This window comes from Micromys minutus (assembly GCF_963924665.1).
Source record: "Micromys minutus genome assembly, chromosome: 16".
Lineage (NCBI taxonomy): Eukaryota > Metazoa > Chordata > Mammalia > Rodentia > Muridae > Micromys > Micromys minutus.
Genome location: NC_137985.1, coordinates 26137857 through 26162919, shown reverse-complemented (window position 1 = coordinate 26162919; position 25063 = coordinate 26137857). Strand labels below are relative to the sequence as shown.

Below are 25063 nucleotides of genomic sequence, written 5' to 3'. Positions count from 1 at the left end.
GCCAGATGCTGTGTGGACCCGCCATTCTCAAGGTCTGGGGCTTTACCCAAGTATTGTCATTCAATCACTGGTTTGATAACATTTAGTGCCAGCTTGAACAAAGCTGTGAGTGACAGTGTGTTCCTCAGAAGTAGGGTTGTCATGTAGTGAATGTAGTCTTTTTAACCCTTTTTTGCCTGACATGTGAATGGTTAACTCACAGTACTATATATAGTCTGGGTGATTCAAGAACAGATTGTGTCTCAGATGCTAGTAAGGGTGAAACAGTTGTACTTGGTCCAGTCATGTTAACACAGGTAAGGCACTACCACTGATATCTCAGGAGATCTTTAGATCTCACTTGAGCAATCTGTTAAATTTATTCCTCTCCCCCCATTAAAACTTTCCCTTAAACTACAGACATCAGCAAAATGGGATATGTTGCTTTTATTAGGCTCACATGTAGCAAGAAAGTATTGCCAAGAGGAAGAACTGGGCCCAAGCAGTGCAGAGTGTGCAGCTCTTGTGCTGAACAGCGTTCCTCAGCAGGAAGGAAGGACATTGTGTGTGCTTAGTTGTCACCTAAATTTGGACATCTTGCTGTATAGTATGGAGTATGTTGAAATAATTGTATGATGTGGTTTTGAGAAATCTACCCATAAAATGTTCAGACTGTAACTGAAGCAGCACTCTGTATGCATGTGTGTGTTTCCAGCTTCAGTTTGTTTTTTTTTTTTTTTTGTTTTTTGGCGTGGGGGGGGAGCTTAAAGATGTGACTGCAGCTCTGGCTGTCTCAGAACTATCTGTGTAGACCACCTTGGTCTAGAACTCGAGATCCACCTTTCTCACAAGCTCTGGGGTTAAATGCTTATACCACTACTGCCCAGCTTAGTTTGATTGTTCTTGATTTTTCAACAACCTTCTATCTTCATAGCTGCTTTTAATGGTTTCTGTGATTATTGGACCTATCTACTGACCTTTAAAAGCTGTGTTGGGTTAGTGGTATGATAAACCAAGCAAAGAAACAAGACCCTTTAGACATCCGTGGTACTGAGAATCAGAAAATGTGGATTTCTGCCTTTACCTCCTTCCACCAGATTGTATTTTTGTCACTTTGTCTGGACTGTGACCATAACCTTCATGCATGTTTCTTGGCCATGTTCACAGTTTGTTCCTTTCAGTGATATAAGAATATAAGATATAAATTATATCTTAGCATAAAATTCTATAGTTTCTCTTCCTTATCTAGGTAAAGAATGTTGAAGCTTTTTACTAAGCATGACTTAAACTCCATGATTTGATCCTCCTTCCTTCGACCTTTCCACCTTAACTACACTGTCTGACCCTTGCCTCACACTGCGCCAGCATTAGACAGCTTAGGTCTGCCTGTCCTTGCTGCTCTTTTGAAAAAACTTACTAGTATTATTTGTGTGCCTCAATGACATGGTGCAGAGAGGGCATATGCCACATACATGTAAAAATCTGAGAACAGGCTGTGTGAACTTGGCTCTCTCCTTCCACTTCATGTGGGTTCTTGAATTGAACTTAGGTTACTGCTAGGCTTGTTCAAGTGCTTTTACCTGTTGCCGTCTTGGCAGCTGTGATTTATGTATTTTTGAGAGCAGTGTCAGAACTTACTAGGAGTTGTGTGATGTCAGCTTGTTACATTGTCACATTGCTGTTGGGTAAGACATTGTCATCGTGCTGGCTGCCCAGGTACAGCCTCTGGGTGTACCCTTTGTGTTGCTACACCCTGTGTCGGTTTAGCATGCCTTTAGCTTCAAGGAAATGTTTTCTGGTATAAAAAAAATTCTCATTCTATAGTTTTTCTCTTCTGAATTCAGGCATTTCTTTAGGAATTAGCTTAGTTTTCTTTGAGTGGTAATTGTATTTAGCTGAGGTAGGAACATTAGCTGTTTTAGCTTAGTTCTATCAAGGCAGTTACTGTCTCTTGGCCCATTTGTTAAACAAAGCTAAGAAATGTGTGTTACATATACATGGACCTAGATTTGCATTTTCATATTGACCTCTTTATGTATTAAAATGATAGGCTCGGTGGGTAAAGTGGTTGCTCAAGTACCCACAAAAAAGCTAGATATGGCAACATGTATCTTAGACCTTACAGCTGGGAGTGGGCTTGGGATATAGACTGATATCCCCAGGTCTTGCTGCACATCCAGTCTTCACCAAAACAGTGAGTTCTGCCTTAAGTGAGAGGCTCTCTCTCAGCATCGAGTCTCGGTAGAAGAAGGCCTCTCACCTGACCTCTGGTCTGAATGTGTGCACATACACGAGTTTACCACACAGAAACAGAAGTGCTCATGGTGAGAGCGCCAGTTCTGATATTCTGCTCAGTGTATCCTATAAATAGTCAGCCTCTGCTTTTTTCAGATTAAGTTTAAAATGATCCACCTTCTCTGCTACATAATCTACCCCTTTGAAAACTCCAGTTAAATGGTTTATACTATAGCAGTAGTGTTATACACCAATAGGTAATAATAACCATTACTAGTTTTTTTTCCCCCAGTATATATGAGGAGGTCCACTTAAAATTTTACCTGTATCAGTTGCTCTAATAGAAAGGTAAAGAAAGGCTCACCACACTGTGGTCTTGAGGTGGTGACGGATGGGGATCCTGTCACATCTCCCAGAAATGTATTGCAGTAGTTCTTACACAGGACTGTAGCCAGGCGATGTTACTGGTGAAGCTGCAGGTGGGATAGGGAGTTCTTCCGGTGCCCATGTGTGCTTATGTATGCCTGACTGTGCAGCTGTCTGCAGATAGTAATAGGAATGGGAACTGAAGGCTGTTTTCACCTGGAATCACAACCATTCTCTTCTGACAAAGACCTTTTGTTTTTCCCAGTGGGTGAATTTGTAAGTGATGTTCTGCTAGTTCCAGAAAACTGCCAGTTTTTCCACCAAGAGCGGATGGAGGTGTGTGAGAAGCACCAGCGCTGGCACACTGTAGTCAAGGAGGTAAGGCTCGTGTGGAGTAGACGTCCCCAGCTGGAAGAGGAACATTCCTTTTTACCAGCACCAGGGGGTTCTTTAATTATGTTTTAACTGTGTGGTGTAGCTGGCCTGGTACTTGATATATGGCTCAGGCTGATCCGGAACTCATCACAGTCCTCCAGCTTTAGCCTCCCTCATGCTGTAATTAAGAGGGGGTGTGTGCCACCACACGTAGATATTTATGTGCTAAATTATAGATACCTAGAAGGAGGCCAGAGACGGTGGTTACAGGTGCTTTCTGTCCTCTCAGAGGACCCAAGTTCAGTTCCTAGCACCCATGTTGCATGACACATGTCATGCTCTCATCCACATCCACAGGCACCTGCATATATGTGGCAGACACATAAGTAAAGATAATAAAAAAATACATGTGAGAAGACTAGTTATCTTCTATACAGAGGTACATCAGGGGAAGACTGGTTTCTAGAGTTAAAGACTGTCAGGGAGCTAAGAATATAAACTGGTAGCAGGATTCCCACAGAGCACTGTCACAAGAGGAACAGAAAATACTTCAGTGGTATTTCCTCCTTCATTTGGGCTCGGATACAAATTCTTACAAGAGCAATTATCCAGTATGTGCAGGCCTTGGGTTGATCCCTAACACCACAAAATGAGGTGGGAGGTGTTAAGACAGTTGAATTAAGGATCACGGATGTTGTCAGAAGAGCTCCCCAAGAAGGCATCCTGGCTCCTCAGTGCAGAAAACCTAGGTGTGTGCGTGTACACAAGCACAGCAGTCAAGCTTAGGTGTCATTTCATTCTTTTGATAGGGACACCCTTTCTTACGTCGAACCTTCAGTTAGATTAGTCCTTCAGTAATTTGTCTTTGGTCAGATTCTAGAGTAGTGACTATCCCAGAAGTAATGGCATTGGATAGCATTAACTTGTTAATTAATTCCTGAAACTCTTTAATTTGTTCCTTAGATCTTGAGTTTGGTCTTTCAGTTGTTTTTGTCTAAGAAGTTATAAATTAAGAAAAACTTCAAGTTTTTAAAAAAATAGTATTATAATGTTTTGACAGAACAGTTAATGTGTCCAGGAGAGAATGTATTGCCATCTAAGTGTTCGGATAAAGCTTTTTTATGGATGAAGCTAGGGCTTGAGGGAGCTTATGAAAGTGTCTTGATGTGGTCTGTGGATTTCTTATAGGCGTGTCTGACTGAGGGGATGGCCCTGCACAGCTATGGCATGCTGCTGCCCTGTGGGGTAGACCAGTTCCACGGCACTGAGTATGTGTGCTGTCCTCAGACAAAGATTGTGGACTCTGACTCAACTATGTCCAAAGAAGAAGAGGAGGAGGAAGAGGATGAAGAGGATGAAGAGGAAGACTATGATCTTGACAAAAGGTAAATTTGTTTAAAGTGTTGGATTCATTTTTTCTGGTTTTGTTTGATTTGGGAGGGGTGGGGGCATTTAAATCTGAGGGGTCTTACTTTGTAGCCCTTGCTGTCCTGGAACTCCTTATACAGACCAGGCTGATCTTGGACTAGAGATCTGCCTGCCTTTGTCTCCAGAGTTCTGGGATTAAAGTTTTATGACACCATGTCAGGTCTGGTTTTTTAGCTGTTCTGTAAAAGTGGCTGTTGGTTCCTCATTGCTGGATAAGGTAAGGTCAGTGTCTTAGTTCCCCCCCCCCCCCAAATACAAGGAAAAATGTATTGATATTGAATATGATACAAGGGATAGCAGGCTGGGAAGTCTTAGTTAGGTCTCTACTGCTGCGATAAAACAGTGGCCAAAAGCAACCTGGAAATAGCTTCCAGTTCTTCATGAAGGGAGGGCAGGACCTGGAAGTGGGACTGAAAGACCATGAAGGACTGCTGCTTGCTGGCTGCTCAGTTTACTTTCTTATGCACTCCAGGGCTACCTGTCTAGGACTAGGCCCTTTGAGGTCAGTCATTAAGAGAATGTGCTATAGACTTGTCTACAGGCAAGCTTGGTGGAGGCATTTTATCAATCGAGGTTTCTCTTTCCAGAGAAAGCTTATGTCAAGTGACAAAACCCAACCACCAGGACAGGAGTGTCCCCATGTGCTGAATGTCATCTAGCTTTTTGTCAGTCATAACTCAATAACTGTGGCTTTTCTTTCTCTATCAATTTGGACCACATTAGTTTTAAAATTAATTATTATTTTACATATGAATGTTTTATCTGCATACGTGTATGTGCCCTATGTGTATGCCTATGCTCTTGAAGTCTGAAGAGGGCACAGGATCTCTTGGGGCTAGAGTTAGGGTAGTTGTGAAGTTTCATGTAAGTGCTGGGAATTGAACCCAGGTCCTCTGCAAGAGCAGTAAGAGCTCTTAACCAACGTCCAGTGCCTGGGCCACATTAGTTTTTACAGGTTAATGCAATTCTGTATTGACATAATGCTGGACTGAGTGCTTTGGTGTTACAGTTACATGTGAGATGAGCTTATTTCCTGCCTCTGTTTTTGTGTTTCAGAATAGGGAAGGGAATCCTGCTTTGTGCATAAAAATTGCTTCTAACTTTGGTTTTTGGCTTATGGCCTCTAGTGAATTTCCTACTGAAGCAGATTTGGAAGACTTCACAGAAGCAGCTGCAGACGAGGAAGATGAGGATGAGGAGGAAGGGGAGGAAGTGGTGGAAGACCGTGATTACTATTATGACTCCTTTAAAGGAGATGATTACAATGAGGAGAACCCAACTGAACCCAGCAGTGATGGCACCGTGTCAGACAAGGAGATTGCTCACGATGTTAAAGGTAACGCAGTATAGAGCCATGGCTCTAAGGTCCACATGCTTCTTTACCTGGCGCTTGTATTGCATTCATCACTCAGCACGGGTAAGTCTCAGAGGGCAGAGCAGTGTCTGCACCATCAGGAGGACAGATTCTCTAGTGTGGCAGCGGAGCTGTCAGCATGTGGCACATCCAAGAGATCGAACATAGATCCAGAAAGCAGGGTTTGGCATTGTAAGGATCACAACAGAAAGCAGCAGCAGTGCTTCAGGCTCCACAGCCAGCCTAAGATGCACCGTCCTCCCAGGGCTTCGATCACTTCACTGCTGCTCAGGGACCAGCTCTCTAGAGCAGAGCGACTTGCTTGGTTTTTCTTTTCCCACGTGTGTTCCTGTTTATAGGCTACCCTTCTTGTCAGGCACTTCTAGCGGGTAAGATGAAATTGAAAAGGAAGAGGCTATGATAGTTTAGAGCCGTTACATACTGCTGCTTGTATGTTTGAAAGTGTGTCAGACCTGAAGAATTAGTAAGGACTTAGCTGGAGGGAAATGCTTGACTGGTGTAGAACTATGCATTTATTGGAGATTCCAACAGTGGAAACACTGGTCCTTTGCAGGTGCTCTGGCCCCTGCTGCAGGTATTACCATTGAAATGGCCTTTCTCTCACTTTGACTCCTTTGATCCTAGGAGCCATTAGAACAAACAAAGCAGGCACCTGTCACCACTGCACAGATCACAAGTGTGAGGCTCACAAGGAGATCCTTTATGTCAGCCCGTGGTACTAATTTAGACTCAGTGCAAACCCAAAAAAGTAAAGTTATCTTTCTCTCTAAATGTCTTCATCGCACGGAAAGTGATTCTGTTTGCCTGCATTGGTGAGGTTAGTCAGGGCCTTCTGGCCTGGAGCACTGTGAAGCATTTCAAGCACTGCCTCTGCCCTGCTGACACTCTGACCATTTTCACACAGCTGTCTGCTCCCAGGAGGCCATGACGGGGCCCTGCCGGGCTGTGATGCCTCGTTGGTACTTCGACCTCTCCAAGGGAAAGTGCGTACGCTTTATATATGGCGGCTGCGGCGGCAACAGGAACAATTTTGAGTCTGAGGATTATTGTATGGCTGTGTGTAGAGCGATGAGTAAGTCCCGCCTTGTGCTGGCCCTGCACAGCAGTGCCGTCCTGTCCAGCCTTCTGTCCCTCCTGCACAGCAGTGCCACCCTGTCCAGCCTTCTGTCCCTCCTGGCCGTCCTCGTGACTGCATCTGTCAGGTGTTTGCTGTCAGTCGTTTTCCCCTCATCTTTGTGCTTTCTAGACCAAGGCTTTGCTTTCCTGTTGGCAGTTGTAAGCTCAGTTTTTGGTGTCCTGTGTTCCCTGTGTGTCTACTGGTGGTTGGTGGCAGTAGTATGCCCATTTTCGTGCTGTGGGTGGCACAAACAGAGATTTGTTCTTTGTAGTGGGCCTTAGGAATTCATTCATAGGTTGTGGGGTGGGGATTAGTGTCCTCTGGTCAACTGCTGTTGAGAGTACGGTACCTTTGAGCTGTTACATGATAGCACTGAGCATGCTCAAGCATGTGCCTTGGGCCTTGCCTCTTTTTCTGTCTTTGACCTAACCTTTTGCTGACCCCTGTGGTACATGCTACCTGTTAGGATACATACCTACTGTCAAAAGGAGTGACAATAGGGATACTTGTGGGATTCCAGAATATTGGAACACCTTGTTTTGTGCATTCTAGTGGAAAGAAATCTGTGTTTTAAACTTCTTGGCTCGGCCTTGTTGGTGTTGTGGTCACGTGAGTTATACAGGGCTTTAGGAAGTGAGTGCATTTCTGTTTGTGTGTGACTTGGTTTCAGATAAAGGGCAGCGTTTTAGTTGCATTGGATTCCTGTTAAACAGAAAGCTTTTCTTTTCTCATAGGTACTGCTTCCTTTGTTAAGACTGTCTCGTGGCATTATTCATGTGCTAGGAAAATCCTCAGACTAGGCAGTTTGCCTGGGATGTTGCTCTGGAACTCATTGGAATGAGTTGCTGCCTGTTCCTGGCATTTGCTGTAGCTTCTGATGGCTTTTTATTCAGATATCTTCACTGTTCTTCTTCCTCTTCCCAAAGAGGTTTAAAATCTTAATCTAGCATGGTGTGCTTCTATTGCTTCCATTCCTGATAACTAGGGAAAGACTATTTTTATTTAATAGTCTTGAAAGGGCAAAGAATGAGCCATTGGAACTCCTATCCTTAAACAGTTTATTTAGGACAGATTCAGAGATAAGAATTTTTGTGGTGTTTAGTGCTTTTTAAAATTACCTAGCTAAGGAATATCAAAACATTGTTTTGGACTAAAGTTTAAGGAGTTGAAGGCCCTTTAATTATCTCATTGAATATGGAGATACTGTCTCTGCCTAAAGGTCAGACAGTGCTTTGAAACAAGGTGAAGTTTCCTGTGCACCAGGAGAAGCCTGTTGAGGAGAAGCATCTGTATATGTACTTGTGGGGCTCTTAGCAGGAGAGCCTTGAATACCTATGGATACCAGGTTTTCTGTGATCACATCGTGTTTATTAAGGGGTAGGCGAGGCTTGTCATGATTCTGACCTGTAGATCGTGTCTTAGAAGTAAGTCTCCAGAGAGTTGTGCCTTTCTCTTTTGGTTTCTAGGAGTGTTTAGACTCACTGTGTGCATTTTCCTAGCCCAGAGACCGGAACCTTCCATGCAGCATGAAAGCCTTTCCACTGCTGATGACTGGGTATAGAATGGCATAAATAGATTTGAAAAATTCACCAAACTTTTAGTAAACACTAGAAGAATGTTTCCTAAGAAACGTACTGTACTGCAGTTGATCTGAAAGCTAGATACTGAGATTCTTTTTAAATTACAAAGTCACAAAATATCACAAAATTATAGTTATAAGGCTTACTAAATAAAGGGAAGCAAGGAAAGTTGCATCTGATACATTTTGTGGAACGGTTGGCTAATTTCTAGGTTTTGGGGTTTTTTTGGGGGGGTTTTGTTTTTTTCATAGTTACATCCCTATTCTAATGGGTGAAAACTATGCAAAGTTAACTTACCACCAGTCCATTGTGCACATAATCACTAGCCTTGGGGGCCATACCAGCTCGTGCCTAACCGGCAGTGAGGTAAGAGGTTTGTTTTGATGGATGATGGAACTATGCTCCAGAGGACAACTGGAGCATCCTCAGTCATCGTCATGAATCAAGACCACCAAGACATCTTCCCATCAGTAAAAGGTGTCCTCATCAAATATAAGAATTTAGTTTAACCGCCATTAGCCTTGTACTGGACAGAGGTGTAAGAGTCCTTCATGGTTTGGACTTTGTACGCTCAACCTATATGAAAATAATGTGCACTTGAAATAATTTTCCAAAATTAAGACTTGAAGATTGCCATAAGAGAGATAGAATAGAAGCCTGTTCCTTAAAAATAAATGGACAACACCTTTGTGGAAATGTCTCCATGAGGTCTAATTTCAACATTACATACCATTAGGAATAAACAGTAGGGTGACCTTTTTAGGTTTTCACGTTTCAAGTTCTGAAGGGAAGATTGTAGAAGCAGTTTTTTTTTTTTTTTTTCTTTTTGTCCTGCAATTAATTATAGGTAAATGCCTCACGGGTGCTGAAGGACTGCCAAAATTACTGTCATGAACTGACATGGGTAGTGAATATTATGCCAAGAAGATTGCCTTCTGCAGTCTAATAGTGGAGTGCTCTTGCAAAGCCCCAAGACAAGTTGAGTCCATTTTGTGGGTCCTGTATTTGACAAATTACCTGACTGCTAAAGAGAGTTCCTTCTGTGACTTTGTTTAGTTCCCCCGACTCCCCTGCCAACCAATGATGTTGATGTGTATTTTGAGACCTCAGCTGATGATAATGAACACGCCCGCTTCCAGAAGGCTAAGGAACAGCTGGAAATTCGGCACCGCAACCGAATGGACAGGGTAAACATCACCAGTTCACACTGTTTGTATTGGGTTTGGTTTGTAGTGCTAGAGACTGGATTCAGGACCTGGTGCTCACTAGGCATGTTTGTTGGCTAAAACATACACAAGGTTCTGGTACGTGAGTCTCTTTTCTTTACCCGCTGTCTCTCAGGTAGTGGCGTTACTTTCATTGGCATTTCAGACACTTCTGAACACTTTTGGACACTTGTTTGCTGCTCCTTTTGCTGTTGCTGACTTTAAATTTTTATTTTTAAAAATCATTTTTTTTTGTCACTGTTAAAATTAAAGACTTGGGTTCTAAAACTGTAAAAGTAAATTAGATGAAGTAAAACAGTTATTAATACTTTATAATTGCAGTACCTGGGGGCTTAGGATGATGTAGCTTACTTAGAAGAGCACTTGTCTAGCACCCGTAAACCCCTGGACTTGGTCAGAGGGACACAGTACTGTGGATGAGGCAGCAGGAAGATCAAATGTGAAGGTCATCCTTGGCTACACTGAGAGCCTGAACTACATAAGACTTTTTCAGAACAGCAATAAAACAGGGATTGTTTGCTGGACTTGTGCTCCACCTTTGTATTTTCTACACTGGACTTACTCTTAGTGAAATGCCCATTATTTTATTTTCATATAACTTCTAATTTAAAAAAAAAAAGGTGCAACTGGAGGGGGAGGGGGATGGGAGTGGGTCAGGGTAAAGGGATAATATCTCAAATGTAAATACAGAGTATCTAATAAAAAAAGGGAAAAAAATCACAGGAAGTAAACAATTAAAAGGGCATTACTCTTTAGTTTTTAAGTGAAGGGATAACAAGCATAAAGAATAACGTGCTTATGGTACATAACAAGAGGATGATGGTATCGAGGGGATCTGGGAATGACCGAGACTAGAAACTTCTGAGCAGCAATCTGAACTCAGGGATCATATGATACGGTTTCCTTTTGCACAGTTTCCAGCATTGGATTTAGCACCCAGCAGTATTTTTAGAAAATAGGGAAGTTGTTTCAGAGGATTATTCTCTGATGAGTGTTTTTGATCTTTGTTCTAGGTAAAGAAGGAATGGGAAGAAGCAGAACTTCAAGCCAAGAACCTCCCCAAGGCAGAAAGACAGACGCTCATTCAGGTAGGATGCTTTCTTGGGGACAAAGGGGTCAGCCTGGCCTGTTACAAATGCAGTTTGGGTCCAACTCCCAGGGAGTTTGAATGTAATACCTCCTCCTATAGGGACTTGCGTTACAAGGAAGTCTCTCCCTCTTCCCTCTCCTTCTCCCCCACCCCCTTTCTCCTTTCCTTCCCATTTCATTTTCACCACTAATAGTATTTACTTGTGGCAGAAAGAAATCAAACTCTCTGAGCATACCTAACTTGTGCAGGAAATAACCTTGGCTTAGCTGTTGGTTAATTCTGCTTTCTTGGCAAAAGCCCCTGTCATCTTGTTCATGGGCTGTGGCTTGTTTTTCAACACTACTGGATTAAAAAGAAACTGGCAGACTCGTTGACAAGGCAAAAGGCAGAAAACAAAGATCTTCAATGTAAGCTCATCCCTTACTTTGTAAAAATGTAGTCTCAAAACTATAGCAACAGATTGTACCCTCATCATTAGAAGGGAGAGATTAGCAATAGAAATAACAATTTTAAGACTGATTTGGTTTTGAAGCATTAATCATGTTATTCCCTTAACTTGTGAGTTGGGGCATTTTGGGGCATTGAACAAAACCTCACTGGTCTAAGCACATACTTGAAAGTAGGCGTGTGCTCAGCTAGCTCTATGAGTCTCTGCTACCTTTCCTGAAGGACCTTGGCTTGTTTTAATCAGTCACTCAGAATCTCAGAGCTTTAACTCTTACACAAGAATTTGATCTTTAGGGATATTTGACTGGACTACCTTAAGCTGCCAGCAAACAGGGCCAGGCAGCTCACAGACAATGTTTTCTTCACAGCCCTAGTGGGTGCGACTCAGTGTGAGCCACCATGTTACTGTTACATGAACTGTGTTTTAAAACTCGTGCTCTGTTGGTTACTGGCTTTGGGATTTAGAAGTTGGTATCTTGTTAGAACATGGAAAAGATGCTTATGAACATTAAGAAACCAGATATTGAAATTGAAAATTTAGTAATGTCAGCTACAGAAACACGAGAGTGTCTCTAACACAAAAATGTTATTTTTTTTTTATGCATTCTAATAAAAATAAGAGATTGTGTGCCTAGTCCTTGTGTCACTGAATCTGTTACTGTCTTACTGAAACAGAGGCACAAGGCAAAGGGTAGCATTGGGTTCTGAGAGTATGCACTTACTAGACTTCTACAGATGACACAAATTGTTTGTTGTTATTCTTTCTTGGCTTAGCATTTCCAAGCTATGGTTAAAGCCTTAGAAAAGGAAGCAGCCAGTGAGAAGCAACAGCTTGTGGAAACCCATTTGGCCCGAGTAGAAGCCATGCTGAATGACCGTCGGCGCATAGCTCTGGAAAATTACCTGGCTGCCCTGCAGTCTGACCCACCTCGGGTGAGTTGGGGTCAGAGCAGAATCATAGACAAGTCATGTTCTTGGTGTTGCCTTTTTAAAGCATGTACTTGGAAGGTAGAGGCAGGAGGGTCTCAACCCTGGGCCAGCCTACTAAACAGAAGGAATTGGGTAAACAGGAGAACACTTAAGTAGTCTCAAGCTTTTTCTAATGCTTAAACTGAAGCTGCCTTGCTTTGAGGGTCCTAGAACATATTGGACAGGAAGTTGGTGAAATGATACAGGATAAAGGCACTTGGTGACAAACAAACCTGACAGCCAGAGTTCCATCTCTAGAAGCCACATAAAGGTGGAAGAAGAGAGCCCAGAATCCCCCATTGACTTCTCCATGCATGCTGTGGGCTGTGTCCTCCCCCACTAATTTGAATTTCTGGTCTTGTAGCCACATCGAATTCTTCAAGCTCTTCGCCGTTATGTCCGTGCTGAGAACAAAGACCGCCTGCACACCATTCGCCATTACCAACACGTGTTGGCTGTTGACCCAGAAAAGGCCGCCCAGATGAAATCCCAGGTAAACTAAACACGCTGCTGGTTGTGCTTGTTGTTAGAAGACATTTTGTCAAAAGACAAGCCAGCTCCCAAATCAAATTTTCTGTCAGTTCATTTGACTCAAGTCTGTCACCTGAATTAGTAGTGTAATTGACTTTTCTAGGCAAATACATTGTGTAGGTCTTAAAAGTTGATCTTGGCTCACTGCTTGGGGCACTTGCCCAGTGTGTTTGAGTTTCAGGATTTGACCTCTACAGCCACAAAACAAAACACTTTATTCCTGTTGTAGCTACTGAAGTTTTCATTTAGACAAACATCTCTGAGTTTGTCCTGTGCTGAGTTCAGCTTTCCCCACTGTCATTTGTACAGGTTTCTGTTTCTTTGGTACTGTCCATATATTTATAGAAAGAATTGTGAACTGTACATAGGGTTGCACATTCTATTAGTCTGTTGGCTTTCCAGACTGCTGTGTAATCCCATCATGACCCTCATTTTATCCCCCTGTTTTAATGTAAAGCTACACAGACTGGTGCTCTATGCACTCCCGAAACCTTCTTACAGTAAGAAGTCTTAGGAGTACTGCAGCTGAGTTTCACTCCTTTGTTGGGCAGAAGTTGGTGTGTTACCATCTACATGCTGAAATTTTACATACAGTTCCATGATGCAAAGTTGTATTCCTTGTGTACAGCTCACAGAGTAATAGGAATGTTACTTGTGAAGATGAAGAGTTGGAAAGATGGGGCTGGAAAGATGAGAGGTTAAGAGCATCTGCTTCTCTTCTGTAGTGGGATCTGATGCCCTCTTCTGGTGTGTCTGAAGACAGTAACTGTGCTTGTATACATAAAATACATAAATCTTTAAAAGAATTTTATTTGCCTCCAGGGTACAGAGTTCACATCAGTAGTGGGATGTTTGAAAGGATTAAAGAATGTTGATGTGTGATGAATGGACTGTGGGAAGGGATGTTTCTGCGGCCCAGGGAGCAGCTAGTGTGGGTTAAGGTTTCACTTTATACTAGACATAGTGGAAGAGGGAAATGTCAAGAGCTGAGGATTGCCTCTGGAAGACAGGCGGGAAACAAATCCTTAACCCACATCCTTTTTTATATTTGTGTTGTATCTTATCTTTATATGATGATGATATATACTATATATAATAATATGATGGAGAAGGGTTTGGTGGTTTTGTGTGTGCGCTAAAGGTAGAATATGGGGCCTTACACATGCTGGGCAAGTCCTTGACTGCTGAGCGACACATCCCTGTGGCTGATCAGTATAGGAAACCTTTTATCGAATTCTTGACGAAGATCCACAGCAGGTAAATGAAGAAATAGTCAGCCCATCTTTGCAATTCTGCACACAGACTGCTGAGAGCTGTAAGTCTGTTCTCAGCTTGTGATTCCAGCAAAATGGGGTTACTGAATTGCATTGACTTGTGCCTATTCTCTGAGTTGCCTGAGCACTCAATATAAGCATTCGCCTTGCTTCATGATTAATATCTCTTATTTAAAATAGTTAGGACTGTAAGTGTTTCTGATTGGTAATTTTAAAAAAATGCTTGCTATGTACATAATAAGATGCTTGGAGGCTGGATGGTTAAGAGCACTGGCTGCTCTCCCAGAAGACCTGAGTTTGATTTCCAGGACCCATTTGGCAGCTCACAACCATTTGTAACTCTAGTTTCAGGGGATCTGATGCCCTCTACTGGCCTTTGGAGGTAACAGGAACACATTGGTACGCAGACATATATATATATAGACAGAACACACATACATATAAAGGAAAATAAATAAATCTCGTAAAATATTTTTCTTGGTTTGACTCATGTTTAAGCCTGACATAGATTTATGTTTCATATATGCCTTATAGTCTGAGATTAATGTTGTATAATATTTTTAGTGCTTCTATGTTTTGTCCCTGCCACTCAGGCTCTTTAGCTCTAAGGCTTCTGTCATGATTAATTCCTACTGTTCCATCCTGCGGTTCTTATCCTGTCACAGGGCCCTGTTCCTCTGAGAAGGTATAATGGTATCTGCATGTGCATCGGCTCTGGAGCCCACTGCAATTCCATTTGCATTTTTCGCCCAGGCACTTACACTTGTTCCATCTGTATATTTGATTGGCAGAATGGCAAATAGAAAATTAAATTACTGTCATCTTGCTTTTAAAGGGCAGGAGCACATCAATCTACAGTAAAAGCATCTTTAATTTTTCTTCCATTTCAACCCTTCATGTTAATGGCCTCAGGGCCACACAGTGTACTGGTTTTGAGCACCCTCTTTAGAAGAAGCTCAGCAAATGCAGGCCTAGGCCTGAGTGGGTAACAGAGCTGTGAGTTTGCTGAGCTACTCCAGCAGAGCTCCTCCAACACCCCCAACGCCCCTCACCCCCTTGGGTCACATCACCTTTCCTACCTTGGATGCTTTGTTGTTATCATTGGATTGACAATCTCTGCATTTGGAAAAGTAGTGAGAGAGCGTGGATACAATGAGTTATTTATGCCTTTCCATTCTTTTCAAAGAACCATAATTTAAAAGGGAGTGCATCAGTCCTGACGTTAACCATAATATTTTAGGCAGTTGGTTTACTAAACCAAGTCCATGAGCAGCCGGGCCTTCCCGCCATAGTTTGAGTGTAAGTTTACCTGCTCTAATCTTGTTGAAAAAGTGATGGTATTTTCTCTCCTCTCAGATTCAGCAAATGTTTATTATGGTCTGGTACCCACAAACCCGGGCTTCTGCTCAGTACTCAGTGTTTTTAGTGACGATTGTCTTGTACAAAAACCGAATCAACTGACTAGTTTGTGTTTTGTTTTTAATGTTTAATGTTTTTATTTTATGTGCATGTGTGTTTTGCCTCCATGTGTGCCTAGTACTTGTGGAGGCCAGAAAGAGGCTGTTTAGAATCCCCTGTACCTAGTGTTAACGGCCAGTTGTGAACTTCCTCTTGGGTGTTACACATGTCCTCTACAAGAGCTGTAAATGTTCTAACCACTGAGGATCCCTCCAGTTTCCCAGGATTATATTTTGAAAGTGAATTTTTTTTTAACGTGTAGCGTTCTCTGAAGACAAGTGACTGCATCGTTTATGTGGTGTGCTGTCTTAGGCTTTCCTGCTCTGCTGCATTGGGTAGGAAAGAGAACCTTTGGGTCTCTGGAACTCTCTGTGGGTGTTTTTTACCTCTTGACCTCATAGTTTTCAGTGACAAGGCCTCTCCTCATATTGTGCTTCTAGGTGATGACACACCTCCATGTGATTGAAGAAAGAAGGAACCAAAGTCTTTCTCTACTGTACAAAGTTCCTTATGTGGCTCAAGAAATTCAAGAGGAAATTGGTGGGTACTAATTGTCTCAGAGCCAGACTGCTGAGGCTAAGGCGTGATGACTAGCCAGGATGAAATATGTAAGGATTAAGCAAAGCTGCTGAGGTGGGGTTTAGCACACCATGCTTTCAGAAAGGTTGGAATTGACTAGAGGTTTACATGACAAGGCTGAGCAATCTCCAAAGACAGATGTACTGGCTTGGAGCCACAGAGCTTTGAATTTCATTGACCTTCACTCTTATTAGCGGAAGAAGCTCTAGGGTGTGAAATTGCAGGGGCCTGGGAAGTTTCCTGTTACCAGCTTACCCTGTAGTCATTATATATCATTCTGTCTTCTGCTGTGCGCTCCAGGGTAAAATAGTATACCTGTAGAAAATACCTGCTAGAATTCCTGTTGTCACAGTAGAGATAGATAATGAAATATTTCAAAGGCGTGTAGTTTCAGTTATGATGAGTCCTCTAGAGATGGACGACATGTCCTATAAGGTCAGACAGTAGGCAGGAGTTAGACAGGAGATGGGGTTGCAGACTGAAGGCCTCTTGCCAGGTCTTAGGTCTGAGATGACAAGAATCAGCCTTTCTCAGAGTGATGTTCCTGTGCCTACACCTACTTCTAAAAGTTGCTGATCTGCTCCCTGTTGTGCTTTTATTAGATGAGCTTCTTCAGGAACAGAAAGCAGATATGGACCAGTTTACCTCCTCCATCTCAGAGAACCCTGTGGATGTCCGGGTGAGCTCTGAGGAGAGTGAGGAGATCCCGCCGTTCCACCCTTTCCATCCCTTCCCATCCTTGTCTGAGAATGAAGGTATGTATGGTCCTCAGAGCCATCCCTAGGAGCAGAGAAGAAGATCATAAAATTAGACAATTGGGATGTATTTCCTAAAACCTGATTGAGTTGGGAAGGTTGTGTTATGAGAGGCAGGGAAAGGGAAGACATGTATTCCTCAAGCACCAGCTATGTGCAGGTATTGTGCTGGATTCTGTGATTCACTTCAATTATCAATAGGAAGTCAGGAATATTTCTCACATTTTGTATCAAGCCTTTTGCTTGTGTGATGTCCCTTACATGTGGGGATCCCTTTTGAACAGAACCTTCATGTTGGTTATATTGTATCAGTATCTTTTCCTAATGGTCTTAGGAGGCAGATTAGAGGGAGGGGCTAAAGCGGCTCAGGGTCATGTCTCTGAAGTGAGTTGGGTAAGAAGTTGTATTCTTTGATTCATAGGCATGCTCTTGTGATTCTCATTATCTAAAAGTGTCTCTGAAAATCATGAGTCTGCACCAAAAATAAACAAGCTGCTGAGACGTGTGCCCTAAGACGGGTTTGTTTGGTCAGATTCTATGTCCTGCTATTTCTGACGGTGAGGGTGCTGAGGATAAAAATGGCTTTGGAGTCCTACCTGTGTGCCATCTTTAGTTAAGCATTGCGTTTGGATGCCTTTTGTCCAATCCTCAGGTCACCCCTTGAAGGTAGATACTGTGAGTGTTCCATTTGGAGAAGCTAAGGTTTGAACAGATTAAGTACTTGTCCAGAGTGTCCCATAGCTTAGATTCTCAGTGCATTTGGATTGACACTGACTGTAGTTTCTGGGATAGTCACATGACTGATTAGCTATAGTAGCCTAGTGAGTGAAGGTGCGTGCAAGGTAGCTCTTAGACTGCAAAAGAAACGCCTTCTGGACCAGTTAGCTCAGGTTCAGACTCTATGCACCTGACCTTCCTGTACCTAAGAAACAAGCGGTAAAGTGATGTCACCCATTCCTGATTCCCACTCCACAGATACCAAACCTCCATGAGGTTGTGGGATGTTCGTGCATGTGCAGCTTTTCTCCACTTTGTTTGGGATTGGAACATTTCAGGAAAGATTGTGTCTCTGTTAGTGAACAACAATACTAACTTCATTTTTTACTGTTTTCTTTAAAAAAAAAAAAAGAATATTAGTTTTATGGGGTAAGCTAAATAATATGAGACTCTTGCAAATGTCTCTTAAATGGCCAGATCCTGACTTTCCACTTCTATCTCCTCAGGAATACATGTAGCCATTTGCTATCTAGATCACGGTCAGTTTGTTTATGGGTATCTCAGGCATGGTTTTTTATTTTGTTTTGTTTTAAGGAAAATGCCTTTTTTTGGTCACATTATAGAGAGGAAGTTAGAAAGAAGCCATTTTCTTTCTTAATCTCCTTTTGTGCTATTTTGTTTTTTATTGTTTTCCTTTCTGCTAGACACTCAGCCGGAGTTGTACCACCCAATGAAAAAAGGTTGGTTTGTCAGACGTTCCTTAAGACCTCCATTCCTTCTCACTTCCCCGGTGTGTTGGAAGTTTCATTTTATGTTTCATACTACCATCTGACTTTCCCCGCCTCATTTCTTCAGCCATGGCTGTGAGTGGAGCTAGAGTAGCCCTGCCTCCATGTTACTAACAAGTTTCCCAGCTTTCCTAGTCTAGTCACCCGAGAAACAGATCCTATCCCAAGTCTTTGTGTGGGTAAATGTCAGAAAAGATGTTTAGTTTAACAAAATTGTTGTTTGTAGCTAGTCTATTAAGAACATGCCTAACTTGGACAGTCAGGTAGACTGTAATTTCCCCTTCTCTTTGTTCTCTATTATTACCAGCTGTCTTCCCCCTTTGCTGTCTCACCTTTCGTCCATGCCACTGTCTCATGCTCCTGAGTGGTAGCATTCCTAAAACACAGATGCCGTTGGTGAAAGAAACAGATGAGTCTCCAATCTTCACAAACACTGTGGATGCCAGCTGTGTTATCTTGTTTACCACCAAACCTCCCTCTTAGGCAGGATTTTTGGCTCAGTTTTATAGATTAGGCAGTTGATAAACTGCCTGATTATATATGTTGCTACCCAAATCTGCAAGTTAAGAAGCTAGAGGATCAGGGTCTGGACCCAAGGCTGTCTTCATGGCCCATGTCATTTCTGTTGCCTGAGTTGCTAGTAACAGACAGAATCTCCCAACTGATTAAACAGTCCCCTCTCTTGATCATGAGTAGTAGTGCCTGTTCTTAGTGTATTTTGAGTGTACTCTCTTGGCTTTGGTAGTGTGGTCAGGGCTATACTAAGTGAGATTTCCTGGTGTTCTAATTTATACCGTATTTTATTCTTAGGATCAAAACGTGATTTAACTCTTGAAAGTTCTTTGCATGCTCGTATTCAGCTGTGCCTCCTCTTGGAAGTCACTGTGCTGATTCTCATCTCAGGTGTAAATCTTAGGCACCAGGCTCCACTGTCTTTAGCTTCCTTACTTTGGAAAAATGTATTGGGACAACATAACTACTAACTTTGGTCTCTTAAAGTCATTTCTGCGCATTATGAAACCAAAGCAAGTTTAGTCAGAAACACAGTATTGGGATAGCCTGGACGAAAGCAAGCCTTTAGATGGGTTGATTCAGTATTTCTTTGTATTCTGAGAGTCTTGCCCTTATGACTTAAAACTCCAAGAAGAGCATGAGGTGGGAAGAGCTCAGAATTAGAATTTAGTAGTCTTGATTATGCGCATTCGTGCTAAGTAAGCCAATACCCTTCTAAATTCCTCTCTTGAATCTCAGGCAGGCAGTGTTGTTTCCTTTGAGACACAAATAACTGGTATCAGGTTATGCTTTTCTTTTGAAGTAAATGCTTTAGAAAAAAATGCATCACTAGCTACAGTGTAATGAGTTAATAAATTAAGTAGGGCTGCAAGCTCAGCAGCCTTGTGGCTATTATTAATCACTGCTGTTGGAGTGTGTTAAGAAAACAAGTCTAGTTGTGAAATGAAAAACTTCCCTGTGGCTGGGCTTTGTATCATTGCCTGCCTTTGGCATCTCCAGGACAGATGTGTTGAATGTAAACTTACGTTGGAATCTACTCACTTGTAGGCAGTTACCTTTGCATGTTAAGTTGGCTGCCAAGTCTCTTTATAAAGGATTCAAATCATACACACACACACACACACACACACACACGTGTGTGTGTATATATATATATGTATATATATGTGTGTATATATATATATATATATATATATATAAACTAAATGTATTCTTATTAATAAGAAACTTGAGATAGCCAGGAATCACATGCTTGAAGCTAAAAATAAAAGGGATTTTTCTTTCTGTGTCTGCTGAATCCAGACATGGTGTGTATTTGGATGCTTCATCTATGTGCCACACATGAGTGATGTAGACTCAAGTCATTTCTGACCTTGGAAAAAGGACAGGTGCTGTTCTTGCTCCCTTCACCTTGGTTAAAATTCTCCATTTAGATGAACTGCTTTCTTACCTGGGTTTACCTACAATTTGAGATGTAACTCTAGGATCCAGGTCTGAGGGATCAGACATCCAGTGGGAGACAGAGAATTACAAACTTATGTTAACTGCTACAGCCTAGAAATGTCTCCCTAGAGAACCTGAAGCTTGAAGGGCAAATAGAAGGTGGCAGGGGTTTGAAGCAGAAACAGTTTCTTTTGGAGTAAACTATTATATTCAGGAGTAAACTATTAAGCTCAAACCATACATGCAGGTAGCAGTCCTTCATGTGTTCAGTAGGCTCTGGGTACCAAAGAATTGTGTGGTTGCATAGCAAGTGCTGTTAGAGTCGTGTGTAAGGGATGAGACATGTTTTATATTCTGGAACACCCTCAGGCTCAGCTTCTCTGCAAAGGCTTACTGCATTCCATTTGTTCAGGTGGAGACCAGTGCGCACTCTGCCTTCCTTCATTATATGCATCAGTCTTTTGAAAATGCTTGTACCATTCATCCTTGCAAAGCACAGTGCATCCTCAAACATGCCAGTGCAGTGGCTTACAGAGTCATGGGGTATTTGGTAAGAAACTCTCTGGCCCTCAGGCAGGGATTTGCTGCTTCTGAGAGACTGGCCTGAGGTGAGCTGCCAAGAAACTTAACTATGAACATTTTCTACACAGGATCTGGAATGGCAGAGCAAGACACAGGACTGATTGGTGCAGAAGAAAAAGTGATTAACAGTAAGAATAAAATGGATGAAAATATGGTGAGCCATTTGTCTTTTGCATAGCACACTTCCCTTTGTCCACTGGAGCAAAAGGCATGGTAGTTAGTACTTCCAGACTAGTGTGTGAGCCATTCTTCCACTAGTAGACAGACTATAAGGGAGCAGCCAGGCCCACAGATTGCAGATGAGGGGCCAGTGAAGCTGCTTTTTTTTCTTAGTGTGTGGTAGGAAACAGCTGTGACAAAAGGTGTGTCACAGGCTGTCTTCAGGTAAGTCAATATTTATTAGGTGGAGAACTAAGTAAAATTGAGCTTTCTGTTTTCTTACTCCTCCTTTTGTTCTTCTTGTGTTTCTCTCCATTTAGATGATTTAATTGCCTTCAGATTAACTAGTGTGGGTTTTTGGGTTTTTTTTTAAGTTGCTCTTATGTGTGTGTTTGGGGGTGATCACATGCATGCCATGGTATGTAGACAGAGATCAGAGGATGATAGGAGTCATTTTCTCCTTTCCACATAAATCCCAAGGACCAAACTGAAATTGTCAGGTTTGCAGGCATGCCTCTTTACCTGATGAGTGTTTGCTGGGCCTGAGTTTCGTGTTTAAATGTCGTTTATTAGTTATCTGTCCTGAGCTTTGTCACCACCACAGTCACTTGAAGGAAAGTTCAGGTAAAGAGCCTCAGTGGCTAGAGTTGCCACCGCACAGCACATCTTCGCTACACTTCCCCTCCTTGTGGAGCTTTGCTGAGCTATTTGGATCATTTTGATAGAAGAACACAGCTTCCCAACACCCTATAGCATTGTAAAGTGACATTTATATTTCTTTCCTTCCCACTCACTGATGTTTGTGACTATTTCAGGTCATTGACGAGACTCTGGATGTTAAAGAGATGATTTTCAATGCTGAGAGAGTTGGGGGTCTTGAGGAAGAGCCGGTATGTTTTTACTCCAGAATGTTCTTTTCAGTCATCTTAGTTCAAGTGGAAATGAAAGATCCTTGGTATTCTCAGTTACTAACGGGCTCTTACTCTGTTTCTCATCTGAGTAAAAATGCACAAAAATGAAAATGTCCATATAGATTAGAAAAGGTGGGCAACCTCCCTGATGTGGTTAATGATTATGACAAAGCAAGATCTTTGTGTTGCCCAGAGTTTTTGAAACCAGCCGAGAGGCATATGATTCTCTTCCAGTTTCTAGGTGGTCACTGGACTTTGTCTCCTCTGTGCTTTGCTTCTTTAGGAATCCGTGGGACCTTTAAGGGAGGACTTCAGTTTGAGCAGCAATGCCCTTATTGGCTTGCTGGTTATCGCAGTGGCCATTGCTACCATCATCGTCATCAGCCTGGTGATGCTGAGGAAGAGGCAGTACGGCACCATCAGCCATGGGATTGTGGAGGTAAGGACTGGGGCACCTTCTACCTTTGGCCTAAGCTGATGACAGTTTGTTCTGCACTGCCAACTGGGGATGAGTGGATAGGGCTGGAACTGCTGTAATTCAAAGATCTGGAGGCATGTTGCTGTTGTCCTTTGAGTCAGTCATGTTTAGGAGATAAGCCATCGCTGAGTTATGTTACCCTTGTTTCACGGACTGCTGCCCACTTTCAGCATGGCTTTTAATCTGTTCAGTGGGGCAATACCAGGAGGTCATAATATATGCTTCAGAAAGTAAAAAGTGTTTTTAGTATTTTCTTGGAATGTACTTTCAGAGAGCCACTTGTTACTGTGGCCTCCAAGAAACTTGTCCTTTAAAAGCTTAGTAAGTGTAATAATGTGCTCAGAAATCTGATGGTGGTATGTGTGTGTTGTACACATGTTTATGTTGCTGGGGATTGAACCAGGAGTCCTGAATATGCTAGATATGTTGTCTGTGACTCTCTTTTATAATGGTTAGATAGGGACAAAAACCAAATGCAAGTTGTTTGTGTTCTGTATCTCCTGATGCATAATCGGAGTAGTTTGCTGCTCAGTTTTTAGTGGATAGTGGAAAATGTATAGTTTTTCTAGGTTATGTAAATACAGTACGGACTGTGGAAGAGTGCCGTTACATATGCAAGTATCAGAACTGGAGCCTGGCTTCTGCTGTAGAGTTTGAGCTGATAATGAATAGAGACCATCTGCCCCCTTTCCTTATCTCATAGCTGAACATGACATGACTTGCCCACTATCCCAGAACTTAATTGGTTGGAAGCCACTTGTCACTATGGTTACCAAGAAACTGGTCCTTTAAAAGTTGAGTGCATGTGTATTAGTGTGCTTCAGTTCTGCAGCAGCTTGAAAGGGGGGACAGTACTGCCACCTTGTGTTAAACAAAAACAGAACAGCAAAAGAGCCTTAAAGAACTGACTGACATAATAGAGATAGCCTATGTAATGGTCTATCTTTTAAATTACTCTTGTGTGTGTGTGTCTGTGTCTGTCTGTCTGTCTGTCACATGCATGCTGTGATATGCATATAGAGGTCAGAGGACAATTAGAAGGAGTAATTCTCCTTCCATGTAGATCCCAAAGATCAAACTGAAATTGTCAAGTTTGTCAACAGGCTGATTGTCTCACTGGAACCAAGCTTTCAGAGAGAAGCATTGCCTCTGACTGCTTTCTTCCCCCCTGTGTCCTTGACACCAGCTCTTGTTTGATCTGTCCAGTACAAAAGGGTGCTGGGCTGCTTTGAGTCCTGGGGGTTGGACAATAAATGGCAGGTGTCCTGATGCTCTGCAGGCCTCTCAGTACCCACAGTGACCTGCAGTCTTTGTTCCTACAGGTTGACCCAATGCTCACCCCAGAAGAGCGTCACCTGAACAAGATGCAGAACCATGGTTATGAAAACCCCACCTACAAATACCTGGAGCAGATGCAGATTTAAGGACAGTGTGGGTGATGCCCTGGCTGAGGCTGCTGCAGGTGGGCTGGAGGAGCTCAGCGTTTGCGCTTGACTGCTGACCACCAGTGGTGCCAGAAGGCACCATCCTACATCCTGCTCTCCTGGATTGTTAAGACTATAAAGTACTACTGTAGGATTGCAATTTCCATTCTTTTAAATGGGTTAAAAAGATGTTAATATAACAATATATGATATATAAACCTTAAGTGAAATGAAAGAAAAGATCTATTGCAGATATCTGATGGATGTAGTTTTCTTTTTTTAAATTAGAAATGCCACTTCTATTGTACTGTCTCACACATGCTCTATATAAATGGAAAATGTTGATTTTTCAATGATAGACTATATACACAGACTGTTCCCATTATGTAAGTCAGTTCTTTAGGCTCGTTTGCTATGCTGGTTTTTATCATTATTTGTTTTTAATGTATAAAGGCAGTATTTCCCTTTCCAGGTTGCTGAGAAGTGTCAGTGGAACTGAAGGACATTGTACAGTTACTGACTGTTGTAGGCATAGTCTCTGTGGAAGCCTCGTGTTTCCAGTGCTGGGTGTCTGGGTGCTTCTGTGTCAGCCGTCACCAAGCAGGGCTGAGGCACCTTGAGCTGACCAGATACAAACCTAGATCCACTGTGCTTTCCTTCAAATCCAGTTCTTCCACAGCAACAAGCCCGTAGTTATGTGTTCTTCCACAGTTGTTTATGGTAGCCTTTTCTTAGCCACTTTCCCTAGCAAGTGCATCCCAGTGTGCACCACCTCCCGTGCACTGACCCTCTGCCTGCCTTTGTACCTCACTCACCTCCACTGCTCCAGCCCCTGTGATGTCCTCTCAGAGAATACCAATAATAAACATGGCTGAGGACCCAGGAGAGTTTACGGGAGGCCTCATTATATGAAAGGACGATGTACATGAAATTGGATCTGTAGACACTGTGGAAATCTTTGAAAAATTTTGTTTCCTTTATATGCATCTGTAATGTCATGTAGCTGAACAGCCTTTAGAGCTTTGTTGCTTGTTTTGTTTTAATCTGAAGGTTCTGGTAACCTGTTGTTTTGTTTGTTTGGTTGGTTGGTTTTGTTTTTTTGTATTTTTCTGTGATTTACCTCCCTTTCCTTTTTCCCCCTTGGCCCTAGCCATGCCTCTTCCCACTATGCACAGATTGAAACTTCACCTACAAACTCCTTAGTATGATCTGTGGAGAATGTACAGAACTTAACTACATCAATAAACACTTTAACTTCCCCTGA

General features: G+C 42.4%; 1 protein-coding gene across 4 annotated transcripts in view; it reads left to right on the top strand.

Annotated features, from left to right (window-relative positions):
- The window catches only part of APLP2 (amyloid beta precursor like protein 2), a 57296-nt gene extending 32233 nt beyond the window's left edge, over window positions 1-25063 (top strand). The window contains exons 4-18 of one of the 4 annotated variants that reach the window (XM_080930111.1): window positions 2846-2958; window positions 4144-4340; window positions 5511-5719; window positions 6663-6830; window positions 9512-9642; window positions 10695-10769; window positions 11993-12151; window positions 12552-12680; window positions 15891-15990; window positions 16632-16784; window positions 18206-18241; window positions 20896-20981; window positions 21802-21876; window positions 22181-22336; window positions 23698-25063. In XM_080930111.1, coding sequence (XP_080786237.1) covers window positions 2846-2958; window positions 4144-4340; window positions 5511-5719; window positions 6663-6830; window positions 9512-9642; window positions 10695-10769; window positions 11993-12151; window positions 12552-12680; window positions 15891-15990; window positions 16632-16784; window positions 18206-18241; window positions 20896-20981; window positions 21802-21876; window positions 22181-22336; window positions 23698-23799 — 1889 coding nt within the window. In that variant the 3' untranslated portion in view covers window positions 23800-25063. The remainder of the gene's footprint in view (window positions 1-2845; window positions 2959-4143; window positions 4341-5510; window positions 5720-6662; window positions 6831-9511; window positions 9643-10694; window positions 10770-11992; window positions 12152-12551; window positions 12681-15890; window positions 15991-16631; window positions 16785-18205; window positions 18242-20895; window positions 20982-21801; window positions 21877-22180; window positions 22337-23697) is intronic. The other 3 variants (XM_080930113.1, XM_080930112.1, XM_080930114.1) reach the window with 3 other exon arrangements.